The 18,280-nt window shown below is 38.6% G+C and overlaps 3 protein-coding genes and 1 long non-coding RNA gene across 6 annotated transcripts in view; 3 read left to right on the forward strand and 1 right to left on the reverse strand.

Moving 5' to 3' along the window:
• The window catches only part of RpS12 (ribosomal protein S12), a 274,064-nt gene that overhangs the window by 248,336 nt on the left and 7,448 nt on the right, over window positions 1-18,280 (forward strand). The gene's annotated exons all lie outside the window — the stretch shown is intronic.
• Window positions 2,288-15,399, forward strand: sas (stranded at second). Of its 2 annotated transcripts, XM_066393188.1 has the most exons (16): window positions 2,288-2,612; window positions 8,788-8,917; window positions 9,085-9,323; window positions 9,972-10,187; window positions 10,239-10,362; window positions 10,894-11,450; window positions 11,500-11,668; window positions 11,724-11,887; window positions 12,812-13,360; window positions 13,431-13,587; window positions 13,846-13,986; window positions 14,037-14,362; window positions 14,416-14,587; window positions 14,644-14,864; window positions 14,917-15,150; window positions 15,211-15,399. In XM_066393188.1, the coding sequence occupies exons 1-16, from the start codon at window positions 2,468-2,470 to the stop codon at window positions 15,216-15,218; spliced, it is 3,552 nt and encodes a 1,183-aa protein (XP_066249285.1). In that variant the 5' UTR covers window positions 2,288-2,467; the 3' UTR covers window positions 15,219-15,399. The 2 variants fall into 2 exon arrangements, with proteins under 2 accessions (XP_066249285.1, XP_066249286.1); XM_066393189.1 differs by lacking the exon at window positions 12,812-13,360 and having other exon boundaries at window positions 15,211-15,396.
• On the reverse strand, window positions 6,553-8,080 carry LOC136410912 (uncharacterized). The gene is made up of 4 exons (XR_010752293.1): window positions 7,882-8,080; window positions 7,606-7,760; window positions 7,413-7,495; window positions 6,553-6,960 (listed from the first exon to the last, which is right to left on the reverse strand). It is a non-coding gene; the product is annotated as an uncharacterized lncRNA (long non-coding RNA).
• Window positions 15,664-17,954, forward strand: LOC136411057 (uncharacterized). Its single transcript, XM_066393463.1, has 4 exons — window positions 15,664-15,751; window positions 15,805-16,158; window positions 17,575-17,741; window positions 17,793-17,954. Exons 1-4 carry the CDS (start codon window positions 15,664-15,666, stop codon window positions 17,952-17,954), a joined length of 771 nt encoding a protein of 256 aa, XP_066249560.1.

An 18,280-nucleotide genomic window follows, 5' to 3' on the forward strand; every position in this document is an offset into this window, starting at 1 on the left:
CATTTTTCTCGAAAACAGGCAGCAACAAATCCCGGAGATTTGCTCATATATTGCGTTCGAGTCAGACCAAATATGATACCGCAAAGTGCGGCTTTTTCGCCTCGTTTTCGATTAATAACGAATTTATTATTACGTTGCCCGAAACCCTTCGCGGAACCCGGAGATCATAAACGTTGCGTAACCGCCCGGAATTTAAATTGATTTTCTTTCTGCATTTATGCCTTTGGTTTCCTTTTTTTGGATAGGGGGAGTTGTTTACATAGTGGTAATAGTAATAATAAACTTATTGACAAAATGGTGGATGGGTAAAAAATTAATGAAAAGGATTGTTGACACAATGGTGGATACCAAAAAAAGTTCCCGAAACAATCACACCGAACAACAAACTGAAATAATTTTTTTCTCACAAGGCATCCGACGGATTTAATCGGACCCTGTCCCTGAGTCACTCACTCCCCATTAAAATCCAATTTAACCCATCGTTAATTACGGGTTATGGACTGATGGCAAACGCATGATCCGTTGCGATAAAGGCACCCCAACGAAGGCTTCTTTCACTTCAATTAGTTTTGGAATTTACCGAGATATAGGGTCAAGGTCTATGGTATTGTAATTTCCTTGATGATGGGTCTTGGTTAACGCAACCATGCTAATTTTACACTATTGAAACATTTTAGTGGGTGTCACTGCATGGGCATATTCCCCATTGGTCAATTTCGGAGGAATTTAATGAATAATGCGCATTGTCTAAAGCGACTATAATGGCTTGCCTTGATGGTGTAATTTTCACTGATTAGTGTTGCATTATTGAACTGAATCATCTTCATTTCTTCCCTTGAAATACTAAGAAAGATGAAAGAAGTGAAAACCATAAAAATGAAAGAAAAAATGAACGGACGTAAAAAATGATCATGCTCTACTAAACGTCAGCAGTTCAATGTTATTCTTATGTTTTTGCATAGGCAACCGACGTAACAATGCGGTATAGTGGGTTGTCTACCAATGCTACCCATCACCGCTCAGTTTCGTGAAAGTACCGCCAACGCCGCCATTTTTACCGGGGTTACATGAAACGTAATACAATTATACGGCATCAGCAGATGTTTGATGCAGGCATTTGGAGGTGAGGTTTTTTTATACAAATGATACTTCAAAAGGAAAATTTGAGGAGGAGAGCTACGTAGAAAATAAAAAAAAAACCTAATATAAATCTTTCTAATAAAAAAATATATAAAATGACTGGAAAAAGTTTGATGAACGATATACGGCCATTAGTCTCTACAACAATTTCCACACGTCCTGACCACTGTCCCTGCTCAGGCAAATAAACACGCGCCTGAAAATCTAACTATCGCTTCGTTTTTATTACAAATTCTCAAAGGTTCTGTGGAAATGAAAGTAACTGAGTGTGTAAAGCACAAATCGTAACCGAAAACATCAATTCTAAACCCTCATCTGCGCATACAGGCCAAAGCAATTATAGAAGGAAAGGCGAAGAATAAGAAGAAGACACGAAGAATCACGGCTATCGAGAGTGGAATTATTAGGAGGAATTACTTCTTCTTCTGCATCATATTCGATCCTCTGCGGTATTTCAATTGGCCTACGAAGCGAAGAGAAGCATAGGCGGGTTATAGGGGTTTTACCATCAATCTTGTTGCAAGTTTGTCGCTACCGCGAAATTGCTGAAACTCACCTCTGCAGCTGTTACCTTTAATTCAAACTTTTGCAGTTCTGACTTGCGATGTTCTTAACCACGACTCAGGCACTAAACCTAAAGGTCGATTTCGCAGTACTTTATTGTGCTTGAGCAAACTATTTAAATATCGAGATAAAATGGGACTCAACCTAAACTTTTTAAACTTGAATTATAACTCACTTTTCAACTCTCAACTTGGTTATAGAACCATTGGATAATGAAAAGAAGATTGATCGAGATCCAAGACGCACTAAAAATTTAAAAAAAAAACAAAATTGGTTTAAAACAATTGAAGAGTGACGTGTGGCCATTAGTCTTGGCCGATGTTTCCATGGAGTCTGACCACTATTCAAATATTTCCTTTGGTCTATTAAGAGATGCGCGGACAAGCAGAGGCGGGTTAAAGAGGTTTCACCATAAGAATTGTCGCATATCTGAGTGGCTCTAATGATAATAAGACAGTGGCTAAACAACAAACCTAAAGGCCCATCTTCCAAGCGCCTATATAACCCTGGGATAACCCAAACTAAGGGTTTTTTTGGTCCCCCCCCCTTGTGGTACTATTGAGTACCACCGCGCAGCAGCAAAGGTGATAGTACTCGAACCCAAGAACTACGGCGCTTTCAGACTGACTTGGCGAGCAGGCGCGTGTCCTCGAAGCTCTTCAGTTTCTTCGATCTCTTCGCGACGGTAAAAACTAGCGGTAATGTGATCGGAAAGCGACTTTTACCGTTCGTTTACCTGTTTTGGCGCAATAGTGACGAGACAATGACAGCCGCCCCCCCGAAGGGCTGTCACCTCATGACCGTGGCTGTGGTTGTGGTTCTGTGTGTGACGTTGAAGGATAACGTGTCTGCGACCGGGAGTTACCACTGTCCAGAGGGGGACTCGGCCTGCGGTGCCACCGAACGAGGTGAGAGTTTCCCTTTTAAGGTCATTGACAATACGCAGCCTTAGAAGCTATTTTTCTTTGGCGATTACCTGCATTCAAATTGCTAAATAACACGATGAATAGACAGTACAATTGACGTGAGAACCGTTACTTGTAGTTCTGTTTAGCCACCTTTCTTGCTCGACATAATTTATCCATTTGTGTAACTCATCTAGGATGTTGGATAATTTAATAATTATAGAATTATCAATGTGATTTACTTATTGGGTTTCTTGGTTAATTGGCAGGTCCGTTTTTGTCCGAGCAAATGTAGGTTAATTTAGATTTGATTTCTTATGTGAACTGGAAGTAATTACTGTTAACAAGAGCAAAAACTGGAGAAATCCCGGTTGGAATTTTTAACAGAACGAGTGAGTTTTCGGAATTCAAACTAACCCTTTTAGAGATGAGTTATCCGCACTTTTCGATTCCAGAAACTGGGCAACCACGTCAGCTAGCTCAAATTTTCGCAAATACAGAGCCACAAAACATAAGTATTTTACAGAGACATGTTTAGGAAAAAATCGAATATCATGTATACAAGGCGTCTCTGAATATTGTGCAATAAATTCAACCACATATTCTAGGTCCCAAAATGCAACAAAAACTTCATATAAATACATATACATATTGAAAGGCGCATCGTTTTCGATGAGCATAAAGTTACCCCATGCCCATCGAAAAATGTGGCAATTTCTTCTATAGAGACTCAGAAAGAGCACAAAAAGTCGCAATAAAGTACAAAATTTCATTAATTTATCTCGAAACGTTTTGAAAATATTAATAAAAACCATCCTCAGGAACCAATCTTTCACACTCTGTATATCGAAAACAAAGCGCCTTTCGATATATGTTTATATAAAGTTTCTCTTCTCTATACCTAGTTCTAATTGTTTCAGAGATACACAACCTGAAAGTTTTTTGCATCAGTTATTTTTGTTACCTCCTCCTCGTTTCTCACACCCTGAAAATTGGCTGTTCTAAATTAAACATTTCATATACTTTTAGGTATTTAGGGACAATTTCTAGTTTCTATATTCTTATACCTAGTTTATTCTTTTTATACATTTGTAACTTAATCTAACCATTTCCCGAAATTTTATTGTTCAACGATTTTTAAAAAAAATATCTCTAAGACCGCCCTATCTTGCAGAATAGTTCCGAGAGCTCTAAATACTCTACATTTTTCTATTATTTATAAAAACGAATTAGACAGCTTGGACATCGTATCACTCTGAGGTTGTTATTCCTAAACGATTTAAATATACTGAAAATTTTGTACATTTCGTTTAAGTACGAATTGAATTGTCTGGTTTCCAAACATTTTAGAATGTTTAATTTTTCAATAAATTATTTTAGACATTGTCTACAAGTGTCTGTAAATAATCGGAAGTTCAGAACATAACAGGCAAAATCTCCCAATGTCTGACAAATATCAGTAACGTGCTATTTGAGGTAATTTAGGAATTAAACAGCTGGTGTGAATATGTCCTCAATACATCTCATCTGGTGCATTGTTTCACTTAAACATTTTCATTCCACATTTTGTGTATTCACACTCAACAATCCAATCCACTTTAGATCATTTCTGAACATGACCATGTATTGGTGGTAACAATTTTTGCACTGTTTTCTGGTCAAGCGACCATAATAAATTTTTTAAATTATGACCCTGGTTTTATAATCTTTTAGTTATTCTTTAGCTCAAATCGAGGTTTTCGATTTGTAGAATTTCTTCACAAATAGACACTGGACCATTTTCGACGTAGTCTAAATATATGCAAAATTGCTCAGTTTCGTAAAGTAAAACCTATCACAAAACATTCCGTAATTTTTAGTTGCTTAGACTGAACTAAATTTTTAGACACAAATTGTAATTTCGTGCACGAACGTTCACAATCGAATAGTTGATAACCCCTAATTCATGACAGATTAAAAATATATTACTTACAAGAGGCACGTTCAGAATTTATACCCCCGGTGTAACCACCGGCAATGTTTCCAATTCATTTGCATTTTCGGACGTTCCAATGATTCCAACACATATTGAAACCGCAAAAAATAATCGTCATCGGTGGCTACTTGAAACGGCGTGTGACCTCGATGAGTACCTGCTTCTTTGCTGCGACGGTACCCAATAATAAGTTCGAGGTGGATTAAGTAGTCCTAGCGGTATCCAAATGAGATCCGATTGAAATAAATATGTTACCGATGCGATGAGTTGCGTGATACGCAGAAATGAAATATTTTACGTGAAGAGTTCTCTTCCCAGTCAAGGCCAAGGTTATGTAAGCCCTCGCTAGATGGTTATGCTGTGACGTAATCTCAGCAATAATTTCCCAAGAAACTAAAGAGTTGATTAATCCTATAAAAGGAATACAATGGTGTCTATAATGGATCACGAGCGAACATAAATTATTTGCCTAATGGTTTTGGCTTTTTAAACGCAAAAATTTCCCCTCTGGGTGTCTTAATAGTACCACCGGTCAATGGTACTACCACAGAATTCGCGCGATAAATCCGTTTATTAACAATGGCACATAGGTGTTTATTGTTCTCCGGATTTCGAATGATGTCGGCTCTTGTGTGGGGGTAAACTTTCACTGGCTGAAGATTTATTGACATATCACGATCCAATGGTACCATCGCTAGCACTAGAAAATGTCGGTTTTAATTTACGATCTATCAAACCATCCACGAGCGGGAAATCATTTTAAAACATTTACGCCACTGTTTAGTTGTTTATAGGTTGTATAGCTAAAGAAGCTTTATAGCGTAGTTATTTGGATATACCTATAACTCCTTATATTTGCTTTATCTCCGAGAAATGTTATTTTCCCTTTATTCGTCTAGATTGTGACAACTCTCAGTGTTGGATTTTTCCGCCTTAAATGAAGGTGTAATCAGAACGAAGATGATGATCATCTATGACGCAATTCAAAAGCATAAAAGACTCGTTTCAGACATAACACTCTCAAGGTAAAAAAAAACTGAAATGATCAATGGAATATCAATTTTCGCTACTTGATAAAGCCTCAAGTTCCTTAAACAGCCGTTGCTTAGTCATCATCAATCAACTCCTCATCATAACAAGTAATTAATGACCGTGATGTAATGAGAAGTATCTTAGGGCAAGTGGGCTCACGCCGTCTTAAAAAGTTCTTCGGCCATCATAAAATGATTGCCCAGTGCCTGAATCATGGTTGCAACACACTCGTTTTGCCTCGTTTCTAGTAAAATCATTTCGTTACAATGCTTTGATTTCATACATGACTCTACTGAATGACTTGTTGATTATTATATTCCTGCGCGGATTGAAAAGAAAAATGCAGAGATGATGCCGAGTTTTGAATCTCAAAAAACTGTACCAAATTTTTTCTTTACATTTTTCGACATTGTCTGCATTACACCTGTTCCGACACGAACTCATAGTTTTCGACAGTTAACCAGATTCAGAACACTCTAGAAGGAATTTGGAATTTTCTAGAACTAAAGTGAGAACTTGACGTAGTTCTAAAGAAAAAAATAGCGCCATCGATTTTCCCAATTTAGACCACTATCTCCCAAGAATACATTAGACGCCAAATACCCGATTGTAATTTTCTACAGCATTTACGCAATAAAGCGTGACAGGTCGTAAGCGAACTGATCAGTATCCCTAATTTCTAACGTGTGAGTCGTCAGTTTTCGGTTCGCGAGCCGCGTTCCTGAACATGGGCTTCGTTTGAGTGCATTTATATCCATTTCAATTATGATTAGGTACAGATTTCGCTGATTACTACAGTGGAAGCCTTACAATACTTTTCTACGCACTTCCTGTGTACGTTCATTGAATATTCTTTTCAGCAATTTTGACGCTTTTAACCAAAGCAAAAAATCACATTTTATTCGCTTCAAATTTGGTAATGAATGATGTTCTATCTCTAATGTTGTTGATACACATTCATACGGTACATTAAACGGTCTGTTGGGCCTGATGGTCGGCGCACCCAAATCGGTGAAATAATAGTAGTAAAACTGTATAAAACAGCAACGACCTCAAGTGCGGTTTCTGGGTTTATTTCGCAGTTTATTATTCCTTCAATTTTTTTTATCAACAGCTTTCAAATCGCATTTAATGGGCTCTCCAGTACAAACGTGCGCCTCGTTGATATTCGGTGCTGTTTGTACAACAATTAAAACGTCGTCCGTCGCATTTTACCGATATTAAAATATGAGGTATCGCTTTCTATTGGAGGGTATTTTCACTAGTTAATATCGTTGTTTGAGTGCTAATTGCAATAAAGAAGATGAAAGCGCAGAAAAAAGCCATCGAAAGATGTTTGTTTACCTGTGTAAAGCACCCCGGCTTACGCATACGTATTATTATATCATATATGTATTAACCTCTTATATTATTTCTTGTACTATTTTCTCATGGAAACCTAAGGACAATATTAGAACTTAATTAGAATGTATGTCTACGTAGAAACACAATTCCTTTGTCTGATATAAGCAACCCATCAAATTGTAATTAGCTGAGACTCAAAGTCTCAGTACTGTTTAAGGTTCAAACTACCCTTATTAATGTACTTTAGCAAAGTCCACGTAGATATCATGTATATAAATAGGGCAGTCAAGCAGTTAAGATATAGTCCAGCAGAAACCTTCACGACTCATCTTCACAAAACACTTACATAAAAAGGGTCTTTACGCCTCGCTCCCGCTCTTGTATTATCGAGAAGTTAATAAAGTGTTATATTTTTGACTCGCGTATAGTTATTCCAACCCGGCACATTACACCTGTATTATAGTGGAACTCGTCCTTTCTCTAATAATAATCAAAATAATCGTTTATAAGGCCATCGATCATTTCTTCTTTCCATCTAAAAAAAATCAAATGCACATAAATCGGGTCATCTCGGAGGCCTTGCTACATAACTTAACCAAAACGTTCGTCCAAAATCGACATAAAAGTCCAACCCTGTCTGCATACCAGACCCAATGGTTTCACGAAGATGATGCATCTCAGGTAGCTGAATGGTCGCATTCTGTTCGCGTTTGTTCTTTTAAGACGAAGAAAAAGAAAGGGGGCCAACAGCTGATGACTGAAAGAGAGACAGGTTTTTAGGAGCCACAGGTGTACAGCGACTGAAATATGTGATAAATAATATAATTGAGGGTTTCTGTGCCATCGGGTGTGTGGATCAAGGTCGACGGGATTTTAGGCATGAAAAACTTTTTTTAGCATCGTAAAGAGGGATAAACGGACCCGATTCATTGAATCATTGTTGCGACATTACAGTGTGTAATGCGATGCAGAAATACCACACTGTTGGCCAATGGGTTTATCCCAATGACCGGAACTGCGGCCAAAGATATCGTATGCTAAAGAATTTAGGTCTAAAATTTTTCAATAGTCGAAGAAGTCTTCATCACGGAAATTTCTTCATATTATTGGCAGACACTAACTCCGGGTATAAGGTTTCTGAACACAGCTTTAGTGGAAAAAATTACTGACAATTCACGGAAATTAGAAAGCCAATGTTCACTTAATGTTAAATATTAAGTGTTTTTAATAATTGAGTTTGAAACTTCTTCACAAACATTTTATTTTTCATACTCTTTGCAATATATCAATTGTTCAAATGTCACACATTAATCACCCACTTAGACTGAAGGTGAAACTTCTGAAGACACCGTTTATAGAACTATTTCGTAACTAAAATTTATCTTTATATTGACTTACGCTCCCACCGGGCGTAAGGTTTGTAAATGTAAACACAATATCCTTATAATAACAATGTTTTAAATGAGAGCTTCATACACTTACACTGAGTGTACGAGTTCTTAACACAGCTCTGCCAAAAATTACGGGATGTCAATTACCTTGGCTTTAGATCTCTAGGCTTAATTCCATAAAACTAACTTCGTGGGTCTGTGTGTTGAAATTGGCACAAATCCCATTTTATAGAAACCAATTAAAGCAATTAATATCAGAATCAACTACTCAGAAATACGCACAACCTTCTCTGTAATTCGCAAGAGCCGAGAATTGTTATTCGCCTAATTAATTAACCGACCATTAATCATTAAACACGATTTTTTCCGCAGTTATTTAGCTCTCTAATGCCTACTTTTCATTCATAAAAATTGTAATGTAATTTAATTATTATAGACGATGAAGAATTGCACGTGGTGGCGCTGCATATCTCGGATCCAGTGTCAAGACCTGAAGCTATGAGCATGATGGCCGAGGACCCGGACGACGCTCCTTTTAGACCTACACCGTTACCTCTTACTACCCTGTAAGTACATCACACTAACACTCGTTCTTTACTCTCTGAACATAGCGCCAATGTGATAATGACATATGTCATGAGACAAAATAGGGGCTTTCAATTCATATTCACCTCTAAAGTTTCACTCTTCCATGTGGGTACACAATACAGTCAAATAAACTTTTCTTAACTAGAAACACTAGCAACACCACAATACTTGAAGAACCTCGAGGCAGAGCTCTGAATTTAACAACTGACCTCTATCACGATTCCAACAACTTATCGTTATCGAAATCCAGTAGGGAAATGGACCTCAGTGACGTTACAATTAGGGATGGAGAGGACGACGATATGATGGAGGAGGAGCTGAGGCCGAAGATTTTGGTGCCGGTTAAAAATGAAGGAATTAAAAACGCCCACAACGTGTCTACAGGTTGGTTCTCATGTAATTAGTGGGAGAAAATTAAATTACACAAAAGTATACAGATCGTTATAAAATAGGTTTTTGTGTGGGAAGACCTTAATTTTGATGAGAAGGTCGTTTATGCTGTTATGTATGTGACGAATCGTAATTAGCATAAGATCTACCAATACTGACAATACACTCACGCTGAGTGTATATATATGGAACACAGCTATAGCCAATTTGACAATTTGCCACTATAACTGTAATAAGGGGTTTTCACAGTTTTGGCGGTATATTTACTTGACACTGCGTGCGTGAATACTGAACGCGTCCGCTTTTTTGACAGTCATCAAACGTTAGAAACTATGGGTTTTCACTTGCCTCGTTCCGAAATTTTATTCTCACTTGTATATATGTGGAAAAAACTCATTTTTGGAAAATTTCTTATAATAGTGGGTATCAGATCATCCACAATCGACTAATAAGGCAAGACAAATCGCTCTTTTGACTAAACCACGCGTATAAGCTTAATCGAACGTGACACACTCCGCAATACCGCATTCCTCTTTTGCGCTAGTGATAAGCTGACTACACATTTCCCCTATTAAGGAGAGAAACTGTAGTTTGATTTTAAAATACGGTTTCGAGTGTTGAATAATCAAGGTATCTCTGCAGGATTTTGCCTGCAAGGTGGTCTAACGTACGAAAATGGGGAAAAACTAGAGCTGGGCTGCGATTCTGTGTGTACGTGCAGCAATGGCAAAATGAACTGTGCAGACAGGTGCACGGGCAGTTTCTTCAAAAAGGGGAAGCACATCGAAGATCCTCTTTGCGTCGAAAAGGGGGTCGCAGACCCTTGCTGCGCCGTCATGGTGTGCGCAGGAGATACCGGTAAAAACACTTTTATTATCGATGACTCTTATAAAAAACAATTTACTGCAGAAACCGAACCCTTAGAGATGTGCACGTATGGCAACAAAACCTTCAACCGAGGGGACATTTTCAAAAAGGACTGCGCAGAAGTGTGCATTTGCGAGGCGGCAGGTAGACTCTCCTGCAAACCCAGGTATGTGAGAAAAAAATTTCTTCCATTCATTGTTTAGATTACTCAATGGAAACTGTTTTAATACCGCAAATAATAAGATATGATAATCCCATTGTCCATTGTTCCATTCTATGAAAGGCTTTCTAGCTGAGTAGCAAATCTAACTAATGCCGAGATTTCCTCGATTAAAACTCATTAAACCAGATCTAATTTCATTTATTTGGCAGCTTAATTAGTTAAATGTCGGTTGGGCATGAAAATGCCAATTACACGGGCGGAACCAATGAATTGAGCATTTTTAAGGAGGTGCTAGACACGATGCACCAAGTGTGAAGGGTTACACACTCTACTACACTGGGTAGATAGTTTCTGAACGTAGTAAAATAATGACTGTCAAGCGTTAGAAATTAGGGGTTTTCATTTGAAGCTTACAATTGCGTAATTTGAAACTCCCGTATTACACCATGTAGACATTGTTTGTTAGACAATATAATCACACAATACAATATATGTATTAAATACCAACTCACTAAATATATAATTATTCTTCAGGTGTCCTCTCCCCAAAAAAACCTCGGAGAGTTGCGTGGAAATCCCCGACCCTTCCGACCCCTGCTGCAAGAAAATTCTCTGCGACGTGACCCTCGATGACCATCAAGAGCACGAAAAAGACGAAGCCCCCAAACCCAATAAACACAAAATTACTTCTGCCACCCAACCAAACTCCACTATCATTTTACTGGACATCAGTCCTCAGTACAGTGAGGACGAAGACATCTTACCCATAGTAGAAGTCAGCAATGACAAAGAAGAATGGGACTACTACCAATTGTTCCCCAAAGGGAAGCTCTTTGTAAAGGAAACTTTCAAGTATGTAAGGCTCGAAGGCACCGAAGACATCGTGGACGTTAGAGGAAATGACAATGGGGAAGAAAGGCGGGAAGTTGTTGATAATGATAATGATAATAAGGACTGTGAGTATAAGGGCAAAAAGCTCAAATCCGGGGAAGAGTACAGTGACGGATGTGAATCACTGTGCATGTGCCATAAAGGGGAAATGAAGTGTTTGAAGCTGGAGTGTCCAACTTACTTTGGAGTAGATGTTCTTGGTAAGACGAAATTCCTTCTAAGACTACAGCTAAAAACTTAATTAAATAGACCCTGGTTGTATCGAATGGGAAACCATACCCCCGAATTTCAACCCTTCACCCCCGAACTGCTGTCCGGAGCAAGTGAGGTGCAAACATAATGGCTCATGCGTGCATGAGGGACAGAATTACAAGAATTGGGAGCAGTTGCCGGTCAACGTAACCGGATGCGAAAAAAGGTATAAAAGCCCAAGTTGGGTCAATTTTGTTTATTTAGGTAAGAATGCATTTTAGGTGTTATTGTGAAATGGGAAATGTCGAGTGTCAGAATGCTTGTCCTCCTGTGCCGGCTCTGCCTCCTCCCGATTTGGCCTGTCCTCCTAAGGAAGCTTCATTGCAGCATGCGCCTGACGATGACTGCTGCATGTACTGGGTGTGTTCAGATCGCAAGACTGAAGGTGAGAGGAGAGGTTTTAGTTTATGACTAGAATATCAAGGGATTAGAGGTTCAGATATATGGGTTGTATTAAATAAAGTTACATAGAGATTTTGCTTTATGGAGGTATCCAGTGTTAATGTGACATCCGAATTAAAGCAGTAAAAAGCGCATTAAAATGCAAACATTTTTTGAAAGTTTTCAATGAGGAGAAAATACCTAATTTTGCCACTTTTCAAATGTTAGGGGCTGATATCTCAAGAATCCGTGGTGCACTTACTTTAAAGAAACATAGCAAATCAATCCTCTTAATGAGCCCTTTAAGCTTGCACTAGGCGGATTACTCTGTTTCTTATATTTTCCGAGATGGTTTCTATGCTAACCGATTTTGAAAGAGCCTCGAAAAAGAGGTTTTGCAAATTGCATTAAGGCTCCAGGGGCTCAGTGAAATTCTAGATCGGGGCGGTGCCGCAACTTAGGTCAACATAGTGCGCAACAATGACCTCCTAAAAATATATGGCGATATAAGTACTTTAATTTTATAGACTTTTCAAAACTTTATATTTCTTCACATAAACAATAAACATAATCTTGTTCTCGTTCTTTTCCACGTACAGGGAGGGTGAAATTGAAAAAAGTGTACAACGTAGCGCCATATGATAGAGAATGGCTAAGATTCAGGGTGCTGAACAATGAAGTGTACAGCAGTTTTACACTTTCTGGAAGTTTCTAATACTTCCCACATTAATTAAGCTTTTGTACATAATGAGTATCAGAACTTTTACATACAACCAACGACTTCACTAGGTGACGGGACTCTTTTAACCCAACGTAGTTAGACTTTGACCCAATTTCTGTAGCTGCTGGTGTGGATCCACTCTTCTGCTGTAAATATTGCTTACTTGGCACAAGAAAGCCGCGCAAAAAAGTGGATATTCATTTGCAGCGGCAGGCCCCTCCACTAAACCACCACTCGACAAAGGACAAACCTTCATCAACAAGACCAAACCCAACTTCCTGCCCACCAAGATATTGGGGCCGCTGCAGGTGTATGAAAACTCGGCCAATTCCGAAGACAATCAGATCGATCCTTTGGGTGCTCCGCACGTTCCCCATTTACCACCTCAAGAGAATCCTTTTACGCGTCCTACAGACGTGAAAAAGAACCAAACAGGGCTAATAATGCCATCCGGTAATTTACCTGAGTTGCCCTTGCATCCGGCCTTCCATAGCCCTGAAGATTTGCTGCAGTTTGTGCAACAGCATCCTGAGCTGTCAAATTTGCCCTCAGGTTCTGTGCTGGAAATTCACAGTATCCCATCAAAGCTTCCTACCGGCCCGGCAGGGCCGGGGCATCATGATTTGTCGTTGGAACAAATTTTGGAGGAGCTGCATAAAAATGTGCACCCTCAGAACCCTTTACTACCCTCCCTACACAATCGTACTTTCATTGGACATGCCGCAGGGGGTGTAAAAAACAAGACTTTGCTACCAGGTGACTGAACTTACAACCCTTATTTTTAAGTCAATGTCTGACGCCCAAAGTAATTAAAATTCTAATACAGGTGGCTTTAACAACTTCGGTTTCACTCAGCCTCAAGAGGACATTTCTGTGCAATCTTTAGAGGCTGTGGATGCTCATACTGTGAGGCTGGCATTTATGGTGCCGTCAGTAATTGTAGGATTGCACGGGAGGGTCGAGGTTCGATACACTTACAAAGAGTAAGTTTCCATTTAGGTTTTAGAGAAGGTATAAATCGTTTCTACGGTTAAAAAATAACTTTTGATTGTCAGAAATTAGGGGTTTTTATTTGCATTCTTCACTATCTCACCTCCGAACCTCTATGTTGAGTTTCGTAGACATAGTCAATAGAAATAATCAACTTAACAAATAAAAATGAGTACTTTTTGCATCTTACGAAGCATCAATAAAATTTAAAAAAACAATTGAAAATTTGCATCTCCGTGTGTAAATTTCAGGAGTGATGAGGATCTTAATTCCTGGGATCTCCAAGTCTTCGCCCCTCCTAACGACCTCATCGCCACCTCCTCCTTGGAGTTCGACCTCCTGGATTTGGTCCCCGATAAGGCATATAAGATCAAGATCACCATTACGCTAAGGTACGATCTTGAGGGTATTTGGTGGATAATTTCTGAGAGCGGTACTTCAGGGATTTGCATAACACTCCCTCATCGAGAGTGTACAAAATAAGGACGCCCAAAGAGGTGCAGAGCTCTACTCTCCCGCCGCGCATTCCCATCGAGCCGCAATTGGAGATTTCCGATATTAACTCTACGTGGGTCACCGTGGCTTGGAGGAGGTTTACCGAGTATGAGGTACAATTTATCGATGGGGTGCAGCTGCGTTACAGGGAGCTTGACGGAAAGATCTACACAGCCACTCCCCTCATCCACAGGGCTGTCACCATGTATACGATTGAGAATCTGAAGCCTAATACCAAGTACGAGATAGGGATTTTCTTCATTCCTTTCGCAGGTATGCTCTTTTAACTATTACTATATTACATTACTAAAACCTGAGCTGAACAGGCCAACACACTGAACTACACGCAGAACACATGGCGCAGTTCACCACCGCCAACTTATTGGACACCTACGGATTTAGTGTCTCTTTGGATGTTTCTTTGATTAAATCTACCAGCGTGGAAATCTCCTGGACCGGAGTTCCCTATCCAGAAGATAAATACGTTAACATCTATAGGTATTTTCACTCTTAAACAATGATGTTTTTAAATTAACAAAGTCTCCGATTGCTAGGGCAATATATCAGAGTGATTCGGGTAAAGAAGATCAAAGCACCTTCAAAATTGCTAAACGAGACTCGCCCACTAGAACTATTATCACGGACCTGAAGCCGGGCACACACTACCGATTGTGGCTAGAGATTTACCTCACTAACGGGAAAATTAAGACCAGTAATGTGCAAGACTTCATCACTAAGCCGCGTGCAGCTCCCGCTTTAGGGTCTTCCTCCCAAGGTTTTCTAATGTCACCAGCAGCAGTTGAAGAGTTTAATAGTCCAAATTGCAGATAAAATCTCGAGGGCAGATTTCGCAGAAAGTGGCAGAGGGGACTACTACGGCCCTCTGGTGATAGTGGCTATCTTGGCCACCATAGCAATCCTCAGCTCTCTCATTCTATTGTTAATTTTGGTGAGGCGGCACAATCAGAATAAAGCAGCGATCACACCACCATCTACCAGAATCAGCCAATCGGCATACGACAATCCTACGTATAAAGTGGAGATTCAGCAGGAGACTATGGGTGAGTAACTTGAGGGAATCTTTTGCAGCAATTGACGATTTAACGCATTTTTTTTTGTAGGTTTATGAGAAAGACAGCAGGAAGGAGTTATTAATTAAGCTGTAAATAGTATACATAAGAGCTAGGTTTTTAAGTGTTTTCTATGTTGAAAATAATGTACTTTAACGAGACAGTATTTAAGGTGTAATATAATTACTTAGAGAGATCTGTATTTTTTACGCAAAGCAATAATAAATTTATTTATTTTTTCTTTTAAAAACTTTTACACTATTGAAATTTCTTAGCAGTTTCCGCGTCTGCGATTTATCAGAAGGAAAGGTCCTTAGGTAGGTAGTTTTTTTAATATTACACCCATAAATCTTTATATTTATTACCGTCTCTCCCGTCACTAATAATTAACGTTGGCGTGACAATACCTATAATAACAACTCTAATTACACGCTCCACCTAGCGCAAACTGAAGAAAATCCCAGAACGCACAGGGCACAGAAGACCGCTTTGGTGGCAGCCACTATGCTTGAAAGACACGTATTTGTGCCCGCACTCCTCTTGAGTTTGGTCGCTTGTGAGTGGATCGAAATTACTCACATCAATCAAAAAGGTAGGAAAAACAAATTATAATAAAATGCAGGAAAAAATACATATTTGGTTCAGTAGAAGAGCTCAGCACTTCTCCATCCTTCGAGAGCACCCTAAAAAAGCCTCTAGAAATCTTATACAATAACTCGACTCAAACTTACGTTAGTGATGACCCTAACGAAGACAACTACAAAGTAACCGACGAAGAGGAAATGACTGTTGATACTATAGGTGATGGTGAGGAAGATCAAGAGAATGATGATGAAAGTGATGAGGATGATGAAAATGAAGAAGAGGTAATCGAGCCCCCAGGATTGATGCCCCTGATAAAGCATGTGCAAAACCAACTAATGAATTTCAAAGGGTGGTCTTTACAGGACAAAACTCAGCACTTGGATAACTTGAGCGGCGCCATATTAGATGAAATAAGTGAGTGTTTCAGGTAAAGATGTAAAATTTTCTTAATTTAAAGAATGTGGACAAATATTCGCGAATTTATGTGAACATGGAAAAAACGTTGAAAACACGCCACACGAAATTCGGTTTATTTATATTATGATCATTTCACTATACAGGGTTGTCATCCGGAACTGCATCGCTTCTAGAAAAGCTATAATTAGTAAGTTTGAAAACTTGTCAAAACATAAAGGTGTTGAGAACAAAACAACTAAAACACTTTCGAGTTGACAGCATTTCTGGTTATAGAGGAGAAGGACGCTAATTTGCTTATTTTAAATGCAATGTCCTGTATATTATACAATTTTTAGATTCACCTTCATATTCTACGAACATTTCAACTATGGCCCTTTTTACTTTTTTCATGCTTGTAAGTTGGACATGATTTAAGCGAGAATAAAACGGATTTTGCGTTCCTACCTTAACTTTCCAATAAGAGTTGAAATATCTACCACTTCGAGACTCACGAATTTTGAGTTTTAAATCAAGCTATTAACGTCTCATTACAATAAACATTGAACCCAAGTAATAAAAAAAGTATCATGATTTACGTACCTGATTCATAAATTAATCTCCAAAGTCTCTTTCTCAAAGTTAAGGAGATTCACACATGCTTGATTATCATCTAACAACTTCTCTGTAGATGTCTTGCAGGTTAAACAGTTCCATGATTTTCCTGTAAGTAATGTGTACACACCAAAGGGGAAATTAGTCTTTCTGTATTTGCGGAACATTTCGCACCTGGTGCTGTACATTTTGGCTTAAGATTTTAGTTTTAATTGTAGAAATTTAAATGGAAATACCGGAAAAAGGTACTACTTGTGAAAATGTATTCTACCAAAATTATTAAATTGAGTTTAACAAATTGTGTCACAAACCTTTTTAAAAACGACAGCGACTCTACAAAATTCTCGAGACGTTTAAACGGCGTTAAAACGATTTTTTCTTAATAAACTCTACTTACACACACAAAACCCTCGAATCACGCAAATGTCCTCAATCAAGGGGTTTATGATTGAAAATAGCAGCAAAATTTAGGGAATAATAAATGGCACATAGAATAGCAAACGAAAACGGCCGCAATTCTAAACGAGTATCGAGATTACTGTTTTTCAATAAATAAAGAAGGCAGAAAAAACGTTTCCCTAAAACACACGCGGCACGTACAGAAAATTTTAAATTTCACAATTCACCTTATTTGAGACTTTTCTTCTCGACATTTACCGAAATAACTCGAGAAAGCGGAAAGAAAAATCACGATTGTGGCGCCACCACGAATCATTTGGATTAACTAAAGTTATTCAGACTTGAAGTATTGACTAGGGGTACCCTCTAGAGCCCACCACACAAGACAATTTATCGATTTGATTTTAATTTTATTCTTGATAGAAGAGCGGCTAATTCAACTCTTTAAACCTCCAATAAACATCAAAAACCAAGAATCCCGACTGTACAAAGACTTCGAGGAGAGTCACGTGGACTACCCTTCAAATGAGGGCGCTCTAATGACTATTGGTTTCCTCACTTTCGCAGTTTTTTTGATAAAATTAGTGCTGGTAAGCGATGCATCTTGTTAGTGGACTTTTTACGCTAATTTTGCTTCTTAGAAAGTGATTTACGCTCTCAAGCTGAAGCAGCAGTACTACTACAACCAGACCACGACTCCGACCAGCATATTCCTCAAAAACAATGGCAGAAGCGTTGAGGATTTCCAATTTGAGAGATACGCCAAGATTATGCAGAATCTAGAGGAGTACATGGTAAATTAAATATCGAATAGGCAATGTTAAGAACGTTGAGATTAATTTTTACACAGAAATATATTTGTTTCCCTCATAACTTTTTTTATGCGAAATAATTAATATTCTTAGATGATCAACATTTTATTACACTTAGAAGGATAAAAAGACAAATTGAAAGTCTCTCTAAAATTTTTGAACATGTAAAATTGTAACTAAACATGGCTAATGACGGAAAGGTAGTTATATACGGTATTATAAAATTTACAAGCATTTTAGGCGATTCTCAACAGCAACTTTGACAGTAATTAGAGCGGCACGCGGGCAATTTTTTATTCGTATTTGGGACGGAAATA

The sequence above is a fragment of the Euwallacea similis genome, chromosome 9 (genome assembly GCF_039881205.1).
Source record: "Euwallacea similis isolate ESF13 chromosome 9, ESF131.1, whole genome shotgun sequence".
NCBI lineage: Eukaryota > Metazoa > Arthropoda > Insecta > Coleoptera > Curculionidae > Euwallacea > Euwallacea similis.

Bases quoted from the DNA above. Each gene is read 5' to 3' on its own strand.
- sas (XM_066393188.1), top strand. From the start codon at position 2,468: ATGACAGCCGCCCCCCCGAAGGGCTGTCACCTCATGACCGTGGCTGTG. The intron at 9,324-9,971 runs GTTGGTTCTCAT...GTATCTCTGCAG, and splicing joins CGCCCACAACGTGTCTACAG to GATTTTGCCTGCAAGGTGGT. The intron at 10,188-10,238 runs GTAAAAACACTT...AATTTACTGCAG, and splicing joins GGTGTGCGCAGGAGATACCG to AAACCGAACCCTTAGAGATG.
- LOC136411057 (XM_066393463.1), top strand. From the start codon at position 15,664: ATGCTTGAAAGACACGTATTTGTGCCCGCACTCCTCTTGAGTTTGGTC. The intron at 15,752-15,804 runs GTAGGAAAAACA...TATTTGGTTCAG, and splicing joins TACTCACATCAATCAAAAAG to TAGAAGAGCTCAGCACTTCT. The intron at 17,742-17,792 runs GTAAGCGATGCA...TTTGCTTCTTAG, and splicing joins TTTTGATAAAATTAGTGCTG to AAAGTGATTTACGCTCTCAA.